This window comes from Thunnus thynnus, chromosome 8 (genome assembly GCF_963924715.1).
Source record: "Thunnus thynnus chromosome 8, fThuThy2.1, whole genome shotgun sequence".
Classification (NCBI taxonomy): domain Eukaryota; kingdom Metazoa; phylum Chordata; class Actinopteri; order Scombriformes; family Scombridae; genus Thunnus; species Thunnus thynnus.
In genome coordinates, this window is record NC_089524.1 from 26666227 (window position 1) to 26693750 (window position 27524).

General features: G+C 39.5%; 1 protein-coding gene across 2 annotated transcripts; it reads right to left on the bottom strand.

Moving 5' to 3' along the window:
* Positions 1-27479, bottom strand: fip1l1a (FIP1 like 1a (S. cerevisiae)). 2 transcript variants are annotated; one of them, XM_067597601.1, is made up of 13 exons: positions 27065-27479; positions 26832-26889; positions 25013-25071; positions 24442-24549; positions 24188-24306; positions 23882-23967; positions 21399-21498; positions 21203-21302; positions 17370-17424; positions 13987-14042; positions 13175-13373; positions 344-490; positions 1-246 (listed from the first exon to the last, which is right to left on the bottom strand). In XM_067597601.1, exons 1-13 carry the CDS (start codon positions 27129-27131, stop codon positions 129-131), a joined length of 1272 nt encoding a protein of 423 aa, XP_067453702.1. In that variant the 5' UTR covers positions 27132-27479; the 3' UTR covers positions 1-128. The 2 variants fall into 2 exon arrangements, with proteins under 2 accessions (XP_067453702.1, XP_067453701.1); XM_067597600.1 differs by having other exon boundaries at positions 1-249.
* Positions 27480-27524: the final 45 nt, after the last annotated feature.

The window sequence follows — 27524 nt, forward strand, 5'->3', positions numbered from 1 at the left end:
CAACTTTTTCTTTTTGCTTTCTCTAATAAAACTGAGTTCCAATTTTCTGATATGACATTCAATATTGTAAGGGGCCACAGGGCACTTCCTCTGACTGGGAGACTGAAAGTCAGATTCAATTTCCTCTCTTAGTCAGTGGAGAACATCTTGTTAGACTCCTTATTCTTCTTATTTCTCTTGGCTTTTTTGTGTTTGTGTCTACCTTGACTGTCCCTGATCTCACCATCATCCCTCCTACTCCTGCTGCTGCTGTTGAGAACACAGATGACAAACAATCACATTTCAATTCTGTCATCTTTCTTTTTTTTCTTGAGGAGTATGTGAGTGTGCGTGTCTGTTACACCTGCATGATAATTTTTTCCTTCCCTCGCTTGTGTCTCTATGTCTCCTCTCTCTGTGCCGTTCTTCTTTTTCTACACTGAATCGCTCAAGACTGTGGCGTTTGTGCCCTCGCTCCACAGTGTCCCAGTGCCTCATTCTCTCCTCCCAGCTGAAAAATACCATACACACATGCAATGTATTTTTTCCATTTGCTGTTGATGAAACTGCAGGTTTTTTTCATTGGGAAATAATACAAAGGGAAAAGAACTCATGGCCCAAAGGAATGAGACTGCTGGCCTTTTTTCAACTTCACCAGTAAGAAAGAGATAAGACAGAACTCGAGGGACTACGACCTTAACCACAGTGGCTGCTGTTTGCCTGGCTGAGCTTTTGTAGCCTCCCCCCCTGGCCTAGACTTTCAGTAACAAAGAACCCAACACTAGTGTCAAAGCCTGCCCTTTCTATTAAAGCCAAACAGCCATGCTGCAGTATCCTCTGAGCTAAGAGAAAAATCCATTATTTACCGTAGGACCTGCAGTCCTGTGAGACACCAAGACTTATCAGTCCTGCCTCCACACCTTTTCTCCCCTCAGATGACCTCTGGTTGCAAATTTATATCCATGCAAAGGGGCAGTGGGACAGTGGAGAGAACATGCTGTTTTCACTGGGAGACATGCACCTTTCACCACAGAGGAGGGGCTGATCACTGAAATCAAATAGTGTAATGTTGGTTGGAACACCCAGGATTAGGATTAATTTCCAACTTTTTACTGTATATTTTTAATACCCTTTCACCATTAAGGCAATAATATATTAACTACATTTGTGTTACATTTTCAAACATATCAAAATGTAATAAATTTGCTGGGACTTCCAGTGGCATAGAATTGTTGATGGCTGTGAAAAAGTTAGGTTCCTACTGGTTAGCTAAATCCCCTAAATTCAACGAGTTATTAAAACTAAAATCAACCTAAACAAGTTGGAAGATGGAAGGGGGAAAGGATAAGGGTCGTTCTAAGTCATAAAGAAGAGCTACCAAGCTAGGAGGAAATTGACTACCAAAGTCAATATTGTGAAGTGTTGAAAGATATGACTACCGAAATGCAAGAGCTCAGAAGTGATATCACAAAACAACTGTGTGATTTTCAAAATAACTTTCAAACAGACATTAAGAAATAACTGAACAAGTTGAGGGCTGACATTAATCAGAAGATCGAGGAGACAACAAGAAAAATTGACCTCACAGCCCAAAGGCTAGAAGAAGCCGAACAACATATCCAGGATATGGAGACATGGGGCACAAATGCAAAAGATGCAATGACCTCCCTCTTGAAAACACAACACATTCTACAAGCCAAATAATGGAACTAGAAGGACAATCACACAGGAATCACATTAGGCTGTATGGTGTAAGAGAAATAGCAGAAGGTACCTACATGATCAAATTTGTCGAAAACCTCATCAAGACCAAATTGAGTGAGGACATCGGACCAAAGAAGGATTTGGGTATCGAGCAGACACACAGAGCTGTAGGCATGAGGCCCCCAGATAATGTAACACCAAGATCTGTCATGCTCATGATTATGCAACTAAAGTGTTGTCCAAATGAAAGCAATACATCCCAATCAAGAAAGTGTTAAAAGAAAGAGGAATATGCTTCCAAATCCCGTTAACGAGCATTAACAAGGATGTGCATATTTCTGAATGAGGGGTCTGTTACATACCACAAAACGGAACAAGCTGAAGATCTACACGCTAAAGGTCTTCCAGTGCCCTACATCTGTTGGACCAAGGAGACAATGGGCACATTTACTCACCTACCGTGGGAGAACGTGAAAGGCAACCATCACAGAGATAAGATGAGATATGAACAAAGCATCCATGAGAAACTGCAAGGATTTCAAAGGCGCACTCAAGAGGAGGATACTACACGCGTTGATGATCAAGAGAACTGGGCTCCTTTACCTCATCCCTCACCCTCCTCCATTCTTTTTTGTTTTTGGATTGTAAAACCAGGAGTGATAAATTAATCTTAGCTAACTATAAATGTTTGATTGTGTAATGCATAAGGCTAGGCCCTGCAGACCTTAACGTTAATGTCTGAATACTTTTACTTAAATCACAATATTAACATTGGTTAGTTGGAATTTTCCCTGTAATTGTTAAGACCTGGGATGGTATGAGAGATTTTTGTTAATCTCCGGGACAGATTAATAGTAAACCTTATATGAACAAATAATTTTCATAAAATACCAGTTAATACGGAGCAAGCCACCACTGAACCATTAACAGTTTGTTATTAATCTAGCGCCCCACCTAGTGGTTGGAATATACCCCCATTTCAGAGGTGCCATTTGAACCTCCATGTTGGAAGCCCAATTTTCTAACTTGTATTATGGTTATCGCTGTCTTTATATTTTTGCTGTGTTATGTTGGTATTATGTTTTGGGGCCTTAGAATGGACTGAACAAGAATTGAAATGTGTCATAACTTTAGACAATGTGTAATAGGGAATGTCAAGTTGTCAATGTAAATGGGCTTTCTAGACCAATCAAAAGGGAAAAGGTGAACACTAAGGTAAAAATGAAGAAATAACAAATGTATTTTGGCAAGAAACACACCTACATAACACCCTTTGAACACGAAAAGCTTACGAAAATGGGATTCAGAAATACATACTATTCCTCTTATAAAAGAGGGCACAAATGTGGGGTTGCAATTTTGATTTCAAACTCAACTAATTTTAAATTAATACCAGAGATTAAGGATAAGGAGGGTAGATTTATAATTGTCAAGGGTGAACTGGAGCACAGAGAGGTGCCTTTATTCAATATATATGCCCCTTCTGGGAGCAATAAGGCATTTTTCAAAAAAATATTTGACCTAATTACCTGTGAAACCTTTGGTGTACAACTAGCCAAAAGAGGAAAAGAACTCACTTAGAAATCTGGGTAAAGAAAAGATTACAGGATTTAGGGTTGATAGATATATGGTGAGATTTCCATACACCAGATAGAGAATACAACTTTTATTCTGCCCGCCATAATGTAAATTTAAGAATAGATTTTTTAAAATTTCATATAACAATGAAAAACAGATTAAAAGAATTTTTTTTTTACAAGGGACCCTTTTCAGACCATTCTGGGGCCAGATGCATAAATGATGCGTACACACAAATACCATGTGTACGCCATACACAGTTTAAGTCATGAATCTACGCAGAGTTTTATTCATCTGGCCCCAGATCTGTAATAAAAAAGTTACATATAGTTTGCAAGCGCAAAAATACACTATGGAGACTAAACACAAGTATACTGAATAATCAAGGATTCAAATGAATGATAAAAAAAGAACTACAAATATAATTTAAGAACAATGATAATGGACAGGTGAACCCAGTGACATTATTGAATGCTGCAAAAGCAGTTCTCAGAGGTAAAATTATATCAATGACTACCTTTATAAAATAAAAGCCAAAAGACTGATAGACTCACAAAATAAACTTATAAGCGGTTATATAGTAAGTAGAAAAACCCTGCTGCAACAGATGAGACTAATTAAACAGGAAAATTACAAAATTCATAGTGGAGAGTTAGAGAGAAAGTTCTGGTACATGAGGCAAAAATATTATGAGACAGGTTCAAAAGCAACAAAGCTGCTATCTTAGAGATTATGCAAACAAAGCTGAAAATACTATTCATGAAATAAGAGACCCTGAATCTAACAAAATAACATGTAAACTGGATGGCATTCAAAAAGCATTTGAAACATATTACAAAATCCTTTACACTCCGCCGGAAAAAGCAGAGGCATATAAAATAGAACAATTTCTAAACAAGTTAGATCTCTCCTCTATTGGAAAATTACATAAGGATGAACTCACAAAAGAGACATCTATTGAGGAAATTTATAAAGCAGTCTCTAGTCTGAAAGCAGGCAAATCATCAGGTGGCAATGAGTTCCCAGCTGAGTGGTATAAGTCAATGAGAGAGCAACTAACACCCTTATTCCTTGAGTGGTTCAACCACGTTCTAAAAGAGGGAGTTCTGCCCCCATCTTGGAGGGAAGCCATTATATCTATAATACCTAAAGAACAAACTATATGCATCCATACTGGCTAAAAGGATGGAGAAGGCAATACCAGTATTAATAGATGGGGACCAAACCGGTTTTAAACGAAATAGACATACTCAGGATAACGTAAGGAGGCATCTCCATATTATAGAACAAATGATCCATGAAAAGATCAGCACCACCCTGGTGAGTCTAGACACTGAAAAAGCATTTGACTCGGTGGGAGTATCTTTAGCAAGTGATGAAGAAATTTGGTTTCAGCAAGACATTCATATATTGAATTGACACTCTATACACATCCCTAACTGCTAGAATAAAGATGTTCATCTATCCAAGACTATACACCTACAACGAGGATGCCGCGAGGGGTGCATGGCTAGTCCAGGACTCTTCAACTTATGCATTGAACCATTAGCTCAATGGATAGGACATAAGACAGCCCTTGAGGGTATCACAATAAGAGGTACAGGCCACAAGATATGTCTGTATGCAGACGATGTTGTTGTCGCTTTGAAAAAACCAGCATCAAGTATACCACTACTCAAGGATCTCCTGACAATGTAAGGCAGATTATCAAACCCAAGCCTTGGTCTTCAATTTTAATCCCTCACAGGAACTTGAAAACAATTTTAAAAATAAATTTAAAATTTACAATTTTAGGGGAGAAGCAGGGATGGCCCAACACAACTTGGAACCCACCAGATGGATTATTGGGGACCTGTATCTAAATGTATTATTCACGAGGAACAACTCAACAGTGTACATAAAGCAGAAAAGTGGGAAAGAGACATTGAAATCCTTCCCAAGGAATGGACTCTCATCATCCAAACCCAGAAGACCACTACAAACTAACAAAGTTGGAGAGACCTTTACTGGATGTACTGTGTACTGTGAGGTTTTTCATAACCCCAAAAATTAAATTAAAAAAACTGGACTTGAGGACCAATGCTGTACACAATATGGCAGATCACACTCATATCTTTTGGTCCTGTCCCATCTTGCAGCTGTTCTGGGCTGATGTTCAAGCCGCTACTAAGAGTATATTAGGATTTGGTATTGAGTTCACTTGTCTCTCTTTCTACTTAGGAAACATATCTAAGGAATTGGATATCAGAGACAAATATTTACTAAAAATCCTCATAGTAGTAAGCAAGAAGGCAATTACAAGACGCTGGCTTCTCAATGAGCTTCCCACCCTGAATCATTGGATAGATATTATAAACAGCATTTACAGCATGACATTCAGTTTGATATTACAGAAAGATAAGGGAGAAGAGTATTGGACCAAATGGGATATATATCTGACTAATGAAGAGTCTGACAAGTGAAACTTTAGCAAATGTGACTAAAAACTCCTAAGTATGTTATCCAATGTAACTGAGTGACCCCTGAGTGAAATACTGATATAATGCTGATAAAACAGTCAAATAAAACATACCACTATGAAGAGGTGGGTGCCATGGTTTAAAAAAGTCTGGGAACCACTGGTTTTGTGTCCCATTTCGGTAGCCGCCTACTTTGGAAGGCATATCTAGTAGGCAGAGGCTGGTAGGCTGCAACACAATGTCTCTTCACAATAGGGATTCACAATAAAATCATTACACATTACCACTGCTTGGCTCTCAGTTCATTATGTTTCAGTTGATCAGTTATGTATACTTTTCCACACTTAGTGTACAAGACATACAGCTCAGTAAAGATGCCTTCGTCAGACTCAGCTCTGCTCAGATCCACTCTGCCTGCTTCTACATAATGGAAATTAAATAACTATGTAGTAAATACGACTATGTTTTGTCTAGATTATGTTGTATATTGTAAATTGTACTGGCTTTTATAGAAAGTTGTCCTCTCCTCTCAAAAGCAACATCAGTATTTGTTGTTCTTGTTCCTTGCAGTCTTTCCCTGCAGTTTCTCAATATACTACACAGCACACACATCTTTGCAGGGAGGTGATGCTGGTTGAGAATGGATGGTCATAAAGAGTGGGAGAGGCTCCTGCTATAGAACAGTAGCCTTTATGGCCCATATAAAATACACAAAGTACAGATGATATTGTAGAATTGTTTGTTAGATTGAAGAGAAAACCTTCCTGACTGCTGAGGGGCAATCTGTAATGTATAAAACTACGACAGTTTTCCCTCTCCTTTGCCTCAACACAAGATACCTCAGCACAACTTGCAGTTTTCAATTTCAGAATAATCAACCTGACCTTTAAGAGTCATGACACTAATGGCATTTCTCTCTGCCTCTATAAAGGTATAATTTTACTGTAAAAAGTGTGTAGGAAAAGTACACATACTGCACCACTAATGCAGACCCTCAACTCACCCATGGCTGGAGTAATTATTACCATTCACTCGCTCAACACAGAAAAGAGAGAGAGCCTTAAGGGGCAGACTTTTCGCAAGTACAAAGCTAAATATATTCAATATTTGGAGACAGCTCTTCTGTTAGCAGCAGGGATTAGGACCCAAGGCCCATATTTGTTCTTGCTCAAAGCCATTAGCTTTAACACAGAAACAACCACCTCACATAACACCAAGAACACTGACAAATGGTTCCCAAGGAGATAGTGTTCAAGGAACTAGAGTATATTATAGCATGGGAGCCTCAGGATTTGTTTTCACATTTCGTGATTTTATTCATCATTAGTGCCCAGGCCTGTCAGGGCGACCAGTATCACAGATTTCATGAGATGCCCGGGCCTACCGCTGTGCAATTTTGTCCACTTCATCCTTACAGTCACTTATGTGAGAAACCAACATGATTCAGTGAATCTTACCACAGATAAGAAACACTATTTATGATTGACACAATTAAAATGAAAGTAATATCCACAAAAATAAATAGCAGCCGGGAGTGGGGAGGCAGGATTAAATGTCGAATGACTCATGGAGCAGGAGATGTTATTATTTTAGCTGGGTTATGGTGGAGAATTTGATTGCCAAAAGAAACCCACCTGGGCTAGTGTGGCAGAGCTTTAGAGTCAGCAATAAGACAGTTTTTCTGTAAAGGCAAGGGTTTGTTCTCTGAGGATTATAAAATGGCATTTTTAAAACAAGAATATAACCCAAATAACATAATGTAATCTAATGTGGCTTTTCTGTTGCTCCCTCTGTCTCTTCTCTCTTGTTCAAAAGTACTATTCCATTCTGCCATAATCATTCTTGATATTTACATATTACTGCCAATTTATATGTATATTCTACTAATGTGACCTTATTTGGTAACTTTGACACATCCCATGGTGGAAGGTTATCTAAGAGCAACTGTACACCCACTATGCCAAAAATTTCAGGCACTTATTTTGTTTGTTTTTCTCTCCATGCATGTCAACAAGGAAACCAACATTTACATTTACTGAAGAAACAAAAAAATGTTGTTTCAAAAAGATTTTCATAAAACTAAACCTTTATTTTCTGTCACATATAAAAACCCAACCCCTGTTTATCTGGTCTCACTATGGGAGGATAGTAACCAAAACTTTTCCCCTACACTAATACAGTATTTTCCTTGTTTGTTTTGGTCCATTATACTGTGCTATCTTATTGAATATGTTTTTGAGGGGACTGTTGTTGTGACACCGATGCCAATCAGTTTTCGCCAGAAGCCAATCTCTTAGAAGACAATATTTCCGTGGGAGGCTGAGTATAAAATCGAACAAAATTGGGGGCTCAGGTCAAAAAGTGGAAACTGCAGCTGTAAGACATATCTTGTAAAAGATAACCATTGCCCTTGAGAAGGGAGCTTTAACCTCAGCTTGTGAGCAAATGTTGCTGGCTGTTAATGGCACATGATGGAAGGAAAAGAGGATGTACAGGCCCAAAGATTGGCCCTGTAAATAAATGTGTTTCATGAGTGTAGTTGTGGCATAAAAACAGAAAGTATTTCACATTGAGGGCTAAGTATGTAGGGTAGAGGAAAAATAAAAACAGATGTGGGTGGAAGAATGTATAGACCCTAAGACAGACCCTGAAGCCAGGATAAAAGTGGCATCAGGCACAAAAGCAGCTAGGGAAAATCAAGAAACTGGCAGATTTTACCGTACCCTTGTTTGCCTATGGTAGAAGGAAAGTGGCAATTTTATCTCCTAGAAACAATTTGGATCATGTTATATCTATAATTATAACTATAAAGGAAGGAGTCTCTGTGTGTGTGTGTGTATGTGTGTGTGTTTGTCTGTTCTTCACTTTTCTCGACAACCGTTCATCTGATCTACTTCACACTTGTATTGCTGGGGACCTAAGGAAGTGTAGTGTCGAGTGTGAAGTTGTTTGGATGAGAAATGTTAAAGATAGCATTAAGAGAAAACATTTAGTGGATCTTGACTTCTCCAATATGAGGGCCGCAAATACCGGCGTAAATACCAGCACTGCCAAAGATGCTCAATATCAAAACAACAAAATGAAAATATGAAAACAACACAAAGAGACTCAGGACCTGCCGCTAGTCTCCTAAAGGGGCAGTGCAGTGGCGAAACTCACATGACACTGATACAGGAAATTACTAATTTCTAAACTGTCTCTGGTGCTGCATTCGTTTACTAGCGGATCTTGACTTCTCAATATGGCGGACGCACAGACACACAGCTGCAACATACAGCAACCAATCAGGTGTCGTTTCTGTATCTATACAGAAACAGCAACATCATAATGTTTTACATGTTATAATAGTCTTAGTTTCATTACTGTTTAAAAGGTTATTGCTTTGGCTGTCTTGCTCTCTCTCTCTCTCTCTCTCTACCTCAGCTGGCAGCCAATATTCGATTTTCTCTATAACCGTTCATCTGATCAACTTCAAACTCGGTGGGTGTATTGCTGAGGACCCAAGGAAGCGCAGTGTGGAGTGCAGGCTCATGAGAGACTACAGTCAGAGAAATGAGAGAGACAGAGAAAAGTAATTTCACATGGCGTGCTCTACAAAGAGAAAAGTAGACAGCGAAAACAGAGCTTTTAATCAAGAATGGACACTCTTACACTCTTCCCACAGGCAGTTCCAAACCAGTATGTCTCACATGTTCTGAGACCGTGGTGATTGTGAAGTGACACTATGAAACAAAGCACAAATCTTTTGAACATACCCACTCAAATCTGAACTGAAGGCACAGAAATAAACGATCTAAGAACCCAATATGATTGATCCACTTTATTTTAAGATGCACATTTTATCAAAAGCTCTCTGTTATGTATTTTCTTTTTGAATTCAGTCCTTATTTTACTTGAAATGAGAAAAGAACATTTATTTACTATTAGAGTACTTATTATTTATATTATCTATAAATAATAGAATGTTAGTTTCTTTCATGTTGTTGGTGTAAATATTCATTCTCACCTCAAACCAACTGTATTAATTTTTCTGTGCGTTGAAGTAGCAGCTGGAGGCCAAACAAATCGGCCCTTTCCGAACAGGAACGTTTTGAAGAGGCACTGCACTAGTGCCTCCTAAATCTAAAACAAAACCTAGAAGAGAGACAGGGCTGTTAATGAATCACAAGGCTGCCTTCAAAGTTACCAAGAGGATTCTAGCCAAAACACAGGCAGTACTTATGAAACTTATGGAAATGTTGTTCTAAATGTATTCAGCTAAGGAAGAAAAAAGAAATCACTCTATTGTGCATTAATGCAAATTGAATGAGGCTGTTATTGTTGACTAGTGCAAATTTGTTTGAGGCTGTAAAATGTTATTGTCATGCTTTTGCTGTTCTGAATTAGCAATGCCCTAATTTGGTTTCATTGCATTGTATTACAGCTGCCTTTTTTCAATTATCAGTTGCTGTTCCATATTTGGAGTCAGCTAAACTCTTTGTTAACAATGAAACCAGCCTAACAGCATTTTCTAATGAAGCTTTTAGTGTAAGTTTAAGCATGAAGACAATTATCATTTTAATTTCCTTATCACACTGGGACCTCATCAGTCAATTATTATCCAGTGAACTCACAGGGTTCTGTGTGCGAGCTTTTCTGTCAACCAATGATCAAACTAGCCAAATGGTATTTAAACTAGATTTGTGTCTCTTTGAACGTGTGAACTGATGCCATGTGTAAGAAACAAGACAAAAAGTGGATATTGCGTGTTGTCTTGGGCATATGCGCACATGAAAGAGATGGTGAGAGATTCTTAGGCAGTGCCAGCTGGAAATACAAGAGCTACATTTATCATCCAAAAATATGATTTACAGTGAGAGGGCAAGTGTTGACCAAATGGCTAATCAGTTATTCAGCTTGCACCCACTAAAAAAAGGATAGGGTGTTGGATGCAGGGGTAGAGACAGAAACATACAGAGTATCACTCTGGTAAATGTGAGCATTTACCTCATGGAATCTATTAGTGGTAAATCCAGGGCATGCGGTCATAACCACAGCTGATAACCAGTAGCTCATGCTTAGAGGGCTACCCTGCAACACTGTGCCTGTGTGTGACTCAACATAAGACATGTGGGCTACCAAGCACAGCTCCTATATCATCAGGCCAAATTTGCGAAAAAAAACACCCCCACTGACCACACCAACAAACAATACGAGGGACTAGCATCAAGGCGATGCAAGGCTCCTTCTGTTTCTCTCTCCCACACACACACAGCAACAATGATTCCCTCCGGTTCCATTCTAAAAATAGTCTTGAGCACAGTCATAAATCAATGCAACAGAAAACACATAACCTTTACATATGAGCGTGTGTGTGACACGCACAGTGTGAAGCCTGATCATGTGACTTGAATGTAGGGCACACATGTCAACAGAGCCCAGAAGGTGTGAGCCACACACATTGGACTCTGTGCCACAGCAATAGTCCTTTGTGACTGTGACATTAGAACAAATCTGTGGTGTGAATAGCTAAATCTCCTGTGCACTCCCTGTGCGTCTGTCACACACATGTGAATCCTGTACTTCCTATCTTCTGAAGTTAGCCCACAGCTTCCCAGCTGTCCCCATGTCCCACTTCCCTCATTTGACCCACAAGACTGTTCTGAGCTTTATGTACAAACCTGAATCCACATCTTACGCACACAAATACTCAAGCAAAAGCTCACCACTTTAAGTAGAAGTGCTGAAAAGCTGAACAGCATATGAGGATATTTTAAGAGAGCACATACAGAAAGAGATACTTCAGTTTGTCATTCTTGCTATTTTGCACTTATTTTCATGCAAATTAATTAACATTAGCTGACAGAGGAATTAATTGTCATCAACTGCATCACAGCTTTTGCACCCACAGACACAGACTGACAAATTATATTTAAGTCCAAATATAAATTCAAATGTATGTATTTGTAGTTTTAACTATTCAAGGGCATTAGGCAATCGCAGCCTTACGCCTGGGGCCCGACTCCAGATCTGAGGCCAGTGCCTTGGTCAAGGGCAATGGCAAGAGCACTTCTGATGCCTAACATGTACATGCTTTGGTGAGAAATGCTCTGTCACAGCAAAATGTCACAGTCACCCTCTCACGAGCCTCGGGTCAGCTGAGGAGTATGTGAGTAGGAGGAGATGTGTCTGTGTGTATTATAGTTGGCAGCTGCCTCAGTTGATAATAATTAAATAGACATCTGGCTAGTGGTCAACCCTGAGTGTGCAGAGGAAATGTAGGGCAGGATTTGGCTTGTGCATGCATGTGAGCATGAGTGTTTGAGTACACATACGGCAGCACTCTGGTTGTCAGACTGTAGGGTAGTAGGGCACTATGTGAAATTTGGAGTGGAAATCAGATTGGCTCTTATCATTCGTGAGGCACAGGGAGGAAATGCCCAAGCTCCATGCAGGAGAGTGTATACTCATTTATTTCCTGACAGTGGCTGGCAAATACAGTGAGTTATTCACTCATCTAGAATGCACCCTGGCCCACCTCACTGCACCAGAAACAACTAAAATAGTTCTGCATATGCTGGCAATAATTTCTCCTGGTCATGCAATAATCTTGATTTCTGTCACAATAGTCTTATGCTCTTTTGCATTAGTGTGCATTTCTTAACAATAGCTGTGTATGCTCTCATAACTGTCAGAGCAGTTTATATTATAGCTATCAGCTATGAGAGAGGCACCCCTCACAAACTCATAGCACAATCCCCTCTGCCATTTTATATGGAAACAATCTAGGTAAATTCATACGCATTTCTTGGACAATTGATTTTGTAACGCCACACAAAACTAACATCTGGGCTACATGTTACAGTAGGATATAAACAGAAGTTATAAGTTATTCTCAGACCGATACAATCAGTGCGAGGTAACTCAAAAGCAATACATTTCTGAATCAAACATTTTCCTGCCTACGTGAGCTCAGGGTTTTGGTTCTCTGCCAATTAGGACCGGCTCCTACAGAAATTGCCATCACATGCTAAAATATTACGCAGTTCGGGTGCCAACACCATTCTCTGAACTCCTCCCCCTCTTTGTTCTGTTTTTGTCTTTTCTCCCATGTTTTCAATCACTCTTCTGCAAAACGTGCTTGCTGTACACATATGCTTCAAATGCACACATATTGAAAAAGGCCAAAATAGACTGCAGTTCTGGACCAGAACCAAAATACTATATGTTGCCTGATCCAGAAGACCAAAGCTGCTCAGCAGACATTTGTAATCATCTAACACAGAGACAGAGAAAGTGGAAAGCACGGGGTGGAAGTATAAAGGAAAACAGCACAGTGTGTCTTGTATTTGATTAACATCTTATACAAAATGGAAACAGACTTGACAATTACACTACATAAGTTAAATTATGGATCTAGGGCATACACCACCTGATCATGAATATCCATATAACTTCAAGTCACTGTAACCCACCTGTTGTGTGAAGGACAGCTCTGTCTTTCTCTATCTCTGCCTCTTTTGCTGTCTTTATCATGGCCATGTTCTTTGTGTCTGTTGCTGTCCTTGTCATACTTTTCCTCCATATCCTGCCATATGTGGCATTCCCAGGCCTTGGCAGTGTCAATCATTTCAGCGCTTGAGGCCCTACTCCCTGGTATTGCAGATGATACACCTAAGAGAAAGAACAGAGCCATGCCAGACAGATGACTGGAGACAACCATAAACAGCAGCTGGCAACTGCATCAGTCTTAATTTACTCAGTGTGTAAATTAAGCTTCTTCCAAGTCACTGTATTCAGAGCAGCACCTGCCACATATTTATGCCATGTTTCTCTATTAAAGAATCCTTCAGAAACAATGCTTGTGTATGATTAATGTAACTTCTGAGGGCAGCACTTCAACAATAACAGTCTTTCAAACAGCATATTGGGGACATACACACGCTGATGAGGTTCAAACAGAATATTTAGGGCAGTTACTAAATGTGTTTTCTATTGAAAATAAAAGAAAATACATAAAATCTAGAAAAGCTGTGCTGAAACAGTCAAATCAAATCTTTAAATGGTTGTAAATGTACATTGATCTGTATAAAAGGCCCATGAGTCCTTAAGACCAAACCACATATTTTCATTGTCCTGAAACAAATGTTTGTCCAGATTGTCCCCAGATTGTCAAAGAGCAACATTCATTCATTCTTTGTTGAGTGTTTATAAAACCATGATGGCATGGCATAGTATATACAGCACATGGTCTGAAGCCAGTTTTATGAAAGAAATAGACTTGTACCTGATGAATATGGGTATAGTGAAGTTGAGGGATCATCAAAGCCTTTAGAAAGTCCACTGAAAAGGAAGAATTAAAAATATGTCATCTAACACATAAAATCTCTCAATGACCCCTAGACTGTAAATAAAGATCCCACACATGTAATCTAAAGTGTAAATAAATAGACACTGTAAATGGTTGTCAATATTGTCAATTTTGAATTTATATGATGGAAATTGAAAGGGTTTCATAATAAAAAAAGAGTTTTAACAACAGATTACACCAAATCACCCGAAGATAAACCACAACAATAATCAATACAGAAGTTATAATATGAGAGAAACAGAGTTTTGCATCTAGAATACCTGAAAAATATACAAACTCTTACAAACTCTCTTGTTCCTGGCAGACTGTTTTCCTGAGTGTCATTCAACTTTATGTAATGCCTAAGGTCATTCATTTTGAGAAATGTGAAAGGAAACCGGGTGAGAAAACAAATTTACAGATGAATCAATGAGTAAAAAAAAAGTGAATGGGCCTGCAATATGATCAAAGTACTTCCAAATGCACAGCTGTGTTTTCCAAGTGTTTGAAGTGACTGGCTCATTGTCAAGGTGCAGTGTGTGCTCGCCAACCCATGAGGAAAGGATAGAGGGCATATTACTGATACTATCTGGATCTTGCCTGTCCACTGTTATAGAAAATCATTCAAGTCCAGTTCAGAAGTTTGCTGTAGTGGTGTGAGTTTAATGAAGCATGTCGGCACACTGGTGAACCCACAGACACAGAAAGTATCTGAGCCCGTGAGCTGACCCAGAGCAATGACAGGGAAGCACTTTTATGCAGTAAAACAAAAGCAGTGATCAGACCGTATGTACATGGTAGTTATCAATGGGTATTGTAAGTCAGTGATCAGACGAGACAAGGGGGGGTGCTTTCAGACCTTAGGTTTCAGACACAGTTTGCAAATGAGAAGATCAAGGGGCCAAATGAGGAGGGGGCAGACGATTAGCAAGTCTGCACAGCCCAAATGTGTATTTCTTCATCACCACATGGCTTGGACCCACACCCGTTTCCAACTGAAAACTTCTGAAGGTGAATTGGGTGTGTATGAAGCTCATCCATTGGAGATACTTCCCGCCAGGTGCGATCCAAAAACACTGCACAATAAATCCCATCGTAAGCAGGTCCATCATTCCCTGTGCTATGTCAGCACTGCCATGGCCAGCTTTCTCTCTCTTGTATTTTATTTTTGGTATAACAGAGACATGGAGATAGATAGAGGATTGTTTGTGAATGGAGACAGAATGAGTGAATGGAGGAGTGAGTCTGGGTGAGTGAGCATGTGGCTGCTGGCAAGGCACTAACAGGAGGGTAATAACTATATGCTTAATGGTTCATCAAAGCATTTTACACTGCTCAGTGCCTCTCACCTTGTGGCCTCTGTGTTTCATCAACATAAACACTGATGATTCTAACGTCATTAAAATGCAAGAATAGCACCTTTAGTGGTAAACAATATATATTATGGCTTTGTGTCTTTGTCTGTCAAAGAGAGGCCTTGTTGCTCCACAAAGCAGAATCAAGAATAAATCTGTGATGCACACCAAATGTGGGAGATATAGAAAATTTTAGGCATTATCACAATCTGTAGTATTGTTCTATACATCTAGATGTTACTATCTTTAGTTTTATAAGGATACTTTATGGAACAATGTCATTTGCATCTGGATAGCATTGGACCACATATAAGCAAATATAACTAGAAGTCAGATTTAAATCAAAGGATGGAACTAAAAAAAAAATCACATAAGTGAAGTACAGTTATTAAAATAAACTCGAGCTGAATTTTCACATGTTTTTGGTTTGTCATTGTTTCCAACATTGTGCTTTAATATTAGAGTATGGAGTTAATGTCTTTTGTGGCATTGCTTTAGTTATTTCTCTCTCTCTTTTTTTTTTTTTATGAAGAAATGCCACTTTTCTTACATTTGTATAGTAAGTGATAGTTGTAATGGTAAGTGATCCTCTCTTGTATGCATCCCTCTCTGGTTTGATATGTTCAGCCTGTGATGATTGTGCTCATTGTTGAGCTTATAGGTTGCATGAAAACACTAACAGATTAGATTGATGCTGAATGTGAGAATGAGAGAGACTGAAACCCCGAAGTTCTTCAGCAATGCAGTACTACTAATCTCCCTATAAAGGCATATAAATGGGAAATTAACAAAAATGTTCAAATACTAAATATGGACGTTGGGAGCCCCATGGGTCCTTGGCCCGCCACACAATATAGGAAGCCAGGGCACAGATTATGCCAGAAATACCTGCTGTTTCTAATATTCCCTGGGGAAAAGCTAGGCAGCAACAGTGAGGCAGGGACTATCTATGTAGACACTGCACATGTGTGTGTTAGAGAAAAGTTGAAAAGGAAATGATTCATAAAGCGTACGGGAGATGGTTGGCAGAGTTCATAGGAACAGAAAGTCCCTGAAGGATGTGAGGATTTGGCAGATGGACTGAGATGTGAGAGAATCCATCTTTTAGGACAGAGTACAGAGTGAATTCAGGCACACATAGACACAGCAAATTAGGAGAAAGGGAAAGCGTAGGATTGAGAAAAGAGAAAAAGATGAAGGGGCAGGAAGCTAGAGAGACAGACAAACAGAGAGATGGATTGAGACAGGCTGGATACAGTCAACATCCAAGGGAAACAAGCATAGCAACAAACAAAACTGAAGTGAAGCTGCATGTAGGGCTATGTAAGAAAATGCAGGAGAGGCTGGGGTACAACATGGTCCACTTGTAATCTAAGTAGTGTAAATTAGAGCTGAAATGTGGGAGTTTGCAGACAGGTTGTGACATATATCAGAGGGGAGGACTGGGGGATGCCTTGGATACTGATAAACAGGAGACTGGAGGCACAAACAACGTTGCTGTCTTGCTTTCTACCTTATTTGGCCATTGGTCCAGCTGCAAGATCAGCAACAGTGCACAGTGTACAGAGATAAAACACATCCAGCTCAGAATAAAAAGCAGTAATGTCAATAAACTTAAATGGGTTATCCTTTGGTGTCAAATGAAAACCACCGGGTCTGACTCAGATATCAGGCACCTTCTTCCAGCAGCAATTACTTTGTTTTAGATTTTCAGCACAAATGTAGCTTTTATTAATGACTTATGGACTATTCTCTGACTAATGTTTTCCTTCTTTTTCTCCCACATTTTTGCTGAATTTGTTTCTTACCTGTGCTTGCACCTGAGTCAAACCTCCTTGAATAGAGGCAGGTGTACTGTTTCCCTGACAATGTCCCACCTGCAGTGTCTCCTGCTCCTATACTGCTGCCACCACATGCGGAGCTCTGTGGTACCACACACACACAATGACAAAATCATGGGCTCACCTATCCAAAGCAGCAATGTTGAAGAGAGAAGGGCCTTCTTGTAGGAAGAGGAAACCTGTACAGAGTAACAAAACATTAAATCTATTATGATTCAATTGTCTTCCATCCACACTGTTTTTCTAAAGGTTTGTTGTCCACAATTATAATAAGAAAAATAGAAAAAAATGCTAAATCTATTGTCTTCTTTTACTGTAATGGCTGTTGGAAAACAAGTAAATGGTAGCACCATTATTTGGTAAGGAGTGTATGTAGAGACCATTTTGACAAGCCTGGCAAGTTACCCCATTTTGTCATAACTAGAAAGACACTGTTGTTTGTTTTGAATGCCTAATTACAGTACACTAGAGTTATTTTCACTGCCAACTCACTGTTGGATTGGGGAGGGAGTAGACAGACATCAAAAACACACAACAATCATTTTTGTGTGCTTAAATTATTTGGAGTGTAAACAAAAATAAAAATGGAAACAATGATTTTGATTAGGCATAAAAATCCATGTGAACTACTGAAGCAAGACTACACATCTGTGAGCATCAAAAAGAACAAATGTAACAGATTCTCAAGAAACAATAATGTATACTTCTAAATGCAAAAATGTTGCAATCAGAATCACATGATGAAATGTTCTCATAATGCTAAAGTTTGGATCAATTGTCTTGTGTAGACCTATAACAAAACACAAACTAAATGCATTTCTGAATGACAGCCAACAGAGTAAAACACAACATGAGACAGAGCAGACACAAGCCACTACAGAACATGAGAATACAAGGAAGACATGTTAAATGTGGGAAGATCAATGTGCCAACATTAATATGTGGAACAAAACGCAGGGACACAGGCCAAAGATTAAAAACACATTACCCATAACCAACAACATAACATAATAATTTATGGTGTTACTACTTTTAAGGTAGAGAAATAAGATCAGCCTCAAAATGTCAGAGCAACAAAATTCAAGTCCTACAATACTTGCCTTTCCCCCCCATCAATAAAACAGAACAAGTCAAACGCTTGGGTGCACAGTTAATGGTCCCACTTGTTATAATGCTCAAATTTTACGTGACCAAGCAACACAATCAGTTCTGAATCACACACATGGGCTGCACTGACTACACATTGCGCGCACACCCATACACACATATAGGGATTCCTTTGAAGAGTCGAGGCACAAACACACATTCACATCTGGATACCATCCCCTTCTTTTTTTCCAAAAAGACCCCTAATGTGAGAGTGGCTCAGAGCAGTTTTCAACTACATAAAGAACACAAAAATGGTTGAAACAGGAGGAAGAATAATAAGAGCTGTTAGAAGTTCAAGCTTGAATATATAAAAAGAGCATGGAGCTCCCCTGCTTTGTCAGTGAAACGTAGAACATCTTCCTTCCCTTTCAAATACAAGTCCCACTGAGTTGAGAGGGCCTGAACTACTCACTATGGAGGAAGGACCCAGCAAGGCCTTTGATACCTCAGACACTTGGACATCCAAGGGAAGAGCAGAGCTGAACATGAACACACACACACATACACACACAGAGAATCATCCAACAGATAGAGGGAAGCCCGAGGTCAAGTGTTGAGGACCTTCAGGCAAAATGTCTGTTAAATAAACCAAAAGAAAATGGTGTGTTTCTTAATGGACATAGAGTGTGCTGCATGGACACAAACACCTGTGACAAGAATTCATTTCAACAAATAGATGAAATCACTGACGCAATACAAAGTTCACAGAATGAAAAACCATGTAAAAAATGGTGTAAGTATGTATTAACAAGTGATTAAAAACTGAATGTCTACTACTAACTGTAACTGTGTTTAAGGAATGCTATGTAGTGCATGCTGCACACACAAACAGACACACATGCACCAGCAGTAAACACCAGCTCATCCACACACACACACACACATGCCATCAATGTTAGCGTGAGTGAGTAATTGTTTCTACCTGCGGTGATCTCAAGTGAGTGTTTGATGAGGGCTGGAGTTCCATGCTTGGCAGCATATGAGAGAGCTAATGGCTGTGGGCTAATTGCCGCCGATTGTGCTTGCGTGGCTTTCTCTCTCATGCTAATGTTTCACAGAGCTACAGGCTGGAGGGTTTTAGATGGAGTTGATATTTCACATAAGACCACATGCTGCTGTTGTACACTACAGTATGGGCCAGAGTTTTCTTTTCTTAGGTAAAGGCTACTGTTTCCCACAGTCTCAGACACAGCACTCCGCACAGACAGATGTACACAATATCTCTCTTGCAGTGACAGTGTCCTGTTTTTGCCCTGCCACCCGTAAAGAGCATAGACATAAAAAAAAAGCTGCCTTTCTCAACTCTAAACCTATATACTGGGTGCAGACTTGATTGACTGATGAAAAAAGTAAAAAAAATCTGCACTCAAATTATGTTTCCTTAGAAATGACAACAAAGCCAGGAACTTAAATGCAATACTTTTTTAAAAATGGACCTCTAAATCTTATTGGTATTGTTGTTTCTCTTTTTTTCTACTCTTTTTGATTCAATTGTAAGAGCTGTTGAGGTCAGTGGTTCACATCAGTAGCCCTGATTGGAGGGCATGTGGTAATGGTACGGTCAATTCAGAAAGAACTGCACATCTGCTCAGTTATTATCTTCAATCGATGTATCAGTGCCAAATGAAAGGACACTCACATCCAAGCTCTGTTGCTACACTGACTGTAGTGACCTACTAACCGGCTGTATAAAGTACAGCGCAGAGCAGTAGACAGCCTAACCTTGGCTGTGCACTGTGCTGCACTGATAAATGACACAAGTACAACCCTGCAATGGCAGAGTTCCACTCCAAAATCAGCTCCTATCAAACACGCTTGGCATCTAATGTGACCTCACTGAAAAACAAACAAAAAAATTAGAAGAAGAAAAAAAAAAAACAGCCCCCTCTTTCCCTCTGTCCCGTTCCCCACGGTCGGTCTGTTCAGCACATTTCTTGTGCCACAATCTGCTGGCCAAGCACTTTTTTCCAGGGGCTATTTTTATCATGTTACACATTTGCATCACAAAAGGAGGCAAGGCCTATAACTTACAGAAAGGGGAGTGGCCTAGATAAAAGATACGCAAATACACTTCAAAGCTGGAGTTGACTGTTCAAAGCTGCAGTCGGCAGGATGTTTGATATTTTGGTTGTATTAGCAGCTCTGGCACGGGTTCGCCAGGCAGTATGGGGCTCACAGGGGGTGTGTGAGGGGTAAGAAGGGGGTCTAAGCCAGCATTTCTATTTTGGAACCTTTGAAGATGAAGATATGGCATGTGCTCTGCTGTGTGCTTGGGCCATGGAGCCTTCCTGGATTTCTATCTGATTCACTACAAAAGGCCAACAGGAAGTCTAAAGACTGACAGCACTGATGGACTCACACCTGCATGGTACTATAGACACCTGCCTGCACGAAGACATATATCCATGCAGTGTCTTCAAACTCATGCATGCATACACACATACAAACACACACACACACACACACAATCAACAATGTTCACCTCTGTCCTTCAACTCCACAGGATTATTTATTATGACATGTGTTGCAGCTTCACAAACACACACTTGCCCAGATTGCCATTAGTCATTTGTGCAGCTGCATGATGTGTGATGCGGCCCACAGGGGGTTCTCCTTGGGCCTCTTCCACCTGGAAATCTCAGTGTTCAGCTAATACTCCCCCAGCATCTTAAAACACAACTCATCCGTTTATGATCGTAGCATCAGATGAGGAAAGGCATGTGCAAGATATTTGTCTATCAGGTGTAGGGATATTGTAAATGAGCATGTTTGAGTGTGTTGCATTTCCCCAGTGGTGGGGTAACTTACGTGGTGGAGGGGTATATGGAAAGATGGGGGTGAAACTGAGTGAAGGAGGCTGTTGAAAAGAAGTAAATCTATTCTCCTCGGGGGACATCTCAGTAACCACCTGCAATGTAAATATAGTCATTAACAGTTTTAGTGTCTGTGTCTTTCCCTCTCTCTCTCACTCATGAACACACACGCACACAGAAACACACACTACCTGAGCATTGCCTTCTTCATTACTGAGACTTGGAGACACTTTCACCCTGCTGCTGGATCCAGGTTGTCCTCCAGTCACCTCAATGGCAGCACTTGACACTCTATTGATCAGGCAATACGACCGACACTTGACAAACACATCATGCTCTTGCAATATCTTGAAACAATGATTGAAAATGACAGTCAAGTCTCAAAGTCTCTAAGTCTTTTTTCATATATACCTTAAATGACACCTACATGTGGGTTTGATGTACTTATATAACATTTTTTAAAACAGGACTTTGTCTTAATCTCACTCCTCATGTTGCTACAACAACCCCCTGCAGGTCCATTAATGCATTAAACCTCCTTAACTGGGTCATCTGGCTGTCTTCACAAAACAGCCCTTTACAGTTCTAACCTCCCCCCCCCCAATCCCCAACCATCAAGCATGCGTACCACACACACACACACAGATGGAACACTAACCCCTATCTGTCACTAGGACTTAATCAACAGTAGAGAAAAAACATACATAAAAAAGGGATTACAACTACATCTATTGGCAATTCAGTAGGGAAGTGCTTGGAGGTTTTTAATCTCTCTTCTGCTCACTTCAGCTTTGAAATACACGCCAAATAAAATTTTTAACACTATGGCTTTACAGAAATAGAGCACACAATTATTCCTACATTCTGATACAACAACAACAACAATATAAAATTGTGGGAAAATTGTGACTAAATCTCATTTACATCCCAAAGGACGGCTATTAAGCGCAGTAAGCAACACCAAAGGAGAGCATCACACCCAGATCGACAAATACAGCAAGAATCACGTTTTCAGACTGTCAGAACATAACAGCTGCTGTATCAAAGCCTGTTTGAAAACATCATCGACTGGATAATAGAGTGTGTCGATTTGGCTCTGGCATGCTATGACTTCCTGATCCAGCTCTATCAATAAGGAAGAGGGAGATACATGAAAGCAACGTAACGCTCAGATCCACATGACCTACCCTGAAGGGCAACCTAGCAGAGGGAGGGGAACATCATCAAGGGACGGGTCTTTAATTAATTGGTCCTATCAGTCAACTTTATCCCCCTCAACAAATAGTCAGGACCTCCACCACCAGGCATCCTTGATAACCATTAAACTAAATAGGAGGGAGTTTGGGAAAAACATGCTGTTTTGTATGGGCAAAAGCACTCAAAGGGATACAACACCTGGTCCATAAATAGAAGCAAAATGCATGCTGGGACTGGATGCTATTTACTAACATGACAAGCATCTGCTGCACAGTGTATACAAACCAAATGGTTTAGTTCTGTGTTGTCAAATTGCTCTCTAGTGCTGTGCATGTTGTCCTCTTCACAGTAATGGATGCTTTTAAGAGGAAGGTTTGAACAGCAGACCTGGCTGAAGCCTGTGGGAGACGGGGCTGTTAGACTGGGCTCATGGTGTTTTACAGCCCAGTTATAGTCTCCTATAATTTGTGTAAAATGTGTTTCATTTTTCTATTTCTATGTAACTCTTATTTTTCTATGTGTTAGAAAACTGTATTTATGGATTGGATTGTTTATTAAAATGGATTCAACACAGTGGTTTTTGGTTTTGGTGGAGGAAATATTGAGATATTTTACTGAAGTACAAATAGCAATAGAATATTTAATAGTAAAATGTAGAAGTAAAAGTTCAACATTCAGATTTTATACTTAAGTAGAAGTACGAAAGAATAAGGAGCAAAATGTATGGTTACGGTATCAAAAGTAAAAGTACTCCTTAGACAGCAGATTTAGCCCATATCAGAGTGTAATATTGCGTATGGGTATTCCTGATGTATCAAAATGTAAGCAGCCTTTTCATGCTGCAGCTGGTAGAGGTGATATTAATATTAATCTATATTTTAATCTATAACAATACATCATATTTTATTAGCTGATAATAACTGGTAACTACAGCTGTCGAATAATTCTTGTGGAGTAAAAGCTACAGTTTAAAAGTATAAATTAGGATAAAATACAAGTTAAATACAAATACCTCAAATCTGTCCTTAAGTACAGAGCTTGAGTTACTGTACTTAATAACTTTCTGCCACTGATAGAGAACAAAGTAGTGGTAAGATATTATTATCAGAAAAAACTGAGTGATTAAAAGTAAGAATAGTAAATGCATATCTGAAATCATCATCAAGAAGATCTGTATCAATTATTTGGACAAATCCTATCACAGTACTCTATGAAATCTATGAAATTTCACTTCAGCCGCCTCTGTTTACATCAACATTTTGTGCTCCCTTGCCAATACAGCCCTAATATGCTGAGCCCATCTTAGGATCACAGAAAACAGATGGCATCAGCCAGATAGTTGTTGTGTCACAAACAGAAACAACCAGCTGCCAGCTTCTCTAGGAGCTCGGAGCTGGAAGCTATAGCAGGGAATGGGATGTGGTGTGGAGCAGTATAGACACAGACAAGCAGAGCAGGTAGAAGACATGTTACTAACCTGGGAGCTAGTACTGATCGGCTGTCCGAGCAGGAATAAGAACAACAAGGCTCTTCTTTTCCATGTCTATTGTGCCCCTCCTGGACCTGAGTGGAATAACAAACAAGCTCTCAGTCCCCCCTCTGCTCTCCAATCTACTCACAACCCATTTCTGGTTAAAATTAGAACAAGAGCAATGGCAGCCTACTCTACTCTGACTCATCTATTGTGACTCATGTTTACAGATTATGTCTTCCCTATTAAAGTTATGGTCTTCTCAAAAAGAGGAGATGGTTGATTAATTTCATCAGTAATATCTTGTCTTACCGTAATTTTAGTGTGGGCCTTCTTTCTATGGGCTGCACGGTGTTTGGCCTGTTTCTTACAGTAGGCCTTCCAGCTTTCTTCATCAAAGCCATAGTTGAAGTAATCTGAGATGTCAGCACCTTAAAGCAAAACACAACATAGCAATGAAAGTCTTCATACGGTATAATCACTGAAAAAAAAGTTGCATTGAACCGGTTAAGTTAAAACACACGAACATCATAGAGAACTGACTACTTCTGCAGACCACTACTTACCAGCTCTCCTCCAGGGTTTCTCCTCTAAAGAATCAATGTTCACCTCCAATACGGGGACCCCTAGGATACTGTCCAATGCATCCATGTCTACTCTCTTTGTAGAACTAGCTGTGAAACATTTGATAGGATACAAGATATCTGAAACAGACATTTCACAGTCTTGACTTTAATGTACAGGATTATTATTTTCAGTAGTAGGGCCATGGGGCATTTTTTTTTTAGCATCAGACATCATTAAACTGAGCTGACATGCAGCAATGAAGCCAATATTCTCCGAGTAAAGGTCAATTAATGATGAAAGTATTAGGGATGTGAAAAAGTCAATTTTTTTTAAGGTCAAATAGTGCCTGGACTGTCTGAACAGTCAACTCACTCATCTCAAGACAGAATTAGGCTGCACTATGTCTAGGCTAAAAGTAAGTTAATTGCTTTATTAATAATAAAAATGAGCCTGAATGCTTATCAGTTTTTTCTTTAATGAATAACGAAAGGTGTCTCTGAGCTTGCAGCGTGTTATGTGTTGTCTTGTATTCTGGCCATCCCCAAAAGGTGTGGCAGAGCACCTACTTACCAACTGCATGTGGCCTCCTTCTGCTATCAATATCCAAATACACAGGTGTTTGCTCAGGGCTGAAAGAAGACAAGAAGCATCTCTATCATCAAGAATAACTTGAACACTGAGAAACACTGTTGTCTGGGTTACGTGGTGATAACCTAATTTCAACCGACGCCTTCACATACAAGACTAATATATCACAAAGAAACAATGAAAACATCTCAAACCTACATTTTGACAGAAGGAGGTTCCTGATAAATAATGCACATTCATATTATGCCCAACAGGCAAACAAACATAATAAAAGGCTGGAAAATTCCACATTATTTTGTCAGGAGATGGAAAGTAAATATTTACACTCTAGTATGCATGGCTGCTTGGTTACACAAAAATCATTGTATTCGCCAGCAGTGTCATCGTCACTGCCTTCATCATCTTTGACAGCTTTCAAATTGCCCCATTAAAACAAAAAAAAAAAACACATGAAAATAATAATAATCCACTTGAATGCCAAAATGTACAATAGTTCACTTGCCAGGTGCTGTAACAAAGTACAAGATACATAGTACATAATAATGAGGACTGGAGGTACAATTCTACAGTGAGTGTGGCTATATTTAGCTGAGTGCTTAACTCAAATGACTCTTGTCAAGACCAGTCACAGGGTAAGTGCCCACTTTTACAGATTCTTTAGAAAATGCTATTGCATTTTTATAAAAAAAAAAAAAAAAAATCAGTTCCACAGCCAGTTACTGCATGGCACAAAGGCAAACACAACAAGACACCTGAATATAGGCATACCTCTTTCTGCAGATGGCTGATGTTTTGCTGGAAAAGGCTAATCATGGCAAAATTTAACCTCAGTTTACCAATACAGTTATCAGTTGAGGAGGGTCATCCTGACTGCAAGTGTAAGGCCTTTAAGTGAACCAACATTCGTACTTAACTGTGAGTACCTTGCAAGTGGAATTAAAGTGGAAAAAAAGACTAACCTCACACCAAAAATGAACTATTGCTGGAGCTTTGGTGCACGTTGGCAAGGTTACGCTACACTTACTCTGAGACAAAGAGGCTGGAGAATGCAGACCACAGATATCGGCAGTGCTCCATTTGTTTGATTGCTTACATCCACATTTCCAGGCTCACAAATAAATGCTGCTCGCCTGGCAGCAGATTTAATGAGCATCAAAATACTTCTTAATGTTCCACATGACTGGCTGCACATTTCAGGCACCTCACAGGGTGCCGTCACAAGCATACAGTGCAACTATAATGATTACTGTCATTATTGTACTGTGAAAAGTGTATTATGTCTGAATGCTTCATAACTGTAATGCAGTTGGTTCTAATTGGAAATAAGGATGCCAGCACAGTTCATTCTGAATGTGTTCACTGCTCACTCGCACTAATGACCTGTGTGTGTGTGTGTGTGTGTGTGTGTGTGTGTGTGTGTGTGTGTGCGCGTGTGTTTTGTAAGATATATTTTTGGGCATTTTTTTGCCTTTAATAGATAGCTGATAGTAGACATCAGACAGGCAACAAGGGAAGAGAGAGGGGCATGATATGGAACGAGGGTCATGTTTTGAACTCACTGATGTTCTAGAGGCAACTGGAAAATTAAGTGAAATAACTAATAGGATCATAAACGTTATAACATCATCATTTCTTCATGATTATGAAAAGAAAATGGTGGTTGCATTCATGTGTGGGTCACCAACATTATTCTGTTTTTTTTTTTTTTTTAGAGTCATTTATGTTAAATATGAAAGGGGCACTAGCATGGAAACAGATATTGGGACCATATTGGGACAAATAGGTTAGTAACGCTACATACCTGGATGAAACCTCTTCTTCCTCCTCCATGTTATCCGTAGAGTCCATGTTATAAATCACTAAAACACACACAGGGCAAATTCAAATAAAAGTTAGTGGCTATATTTGACACTTAAACTTCATCATGCTGTGTTACATTCACTTGGAAACCTATGGCATCATTTGGCCACTGTTCATTATGAAACAACAAATTAACCTACGCCAACGTGCAGCGGTTGGCCAGTTTTAACTTACACTGATATATTTTTTCTTCTTCCTCTTCTTCAACTTTGTCTTTGGGGTTTGAGTCCAGAGCAGCCATTTCAATTTAAGACGGCTTACTTTTTTATAAACAAATGTACACCGAAACACAAAGAGCTAGTTAATAGCGTAGTGGAAAACTTTATTGTGCTTTAGGTGTCAGTAAAATTGACAGTTAGACCGTTTCTTTGGGGGCAATTAATGCAGCCTCGTCATTGGTCGGAAACCGTCTCGCGCTGGGTTGACCAACTGCAATAAGTGTAACCGTTGATACCAAAGACCTGATTGATTTTTTTAAAAAACATTTTATGAAAAGAGTATAATAATGTTTCCCCTTTTCAACAATTGAATACTACAGAGTGTATGATATTCTACAAATCCACTGTTTACTATCTCTGTAACGTTAAAACTTTGTCACACTTCCTGAGAACTGTTCTCTGGATGCTGCTAATTG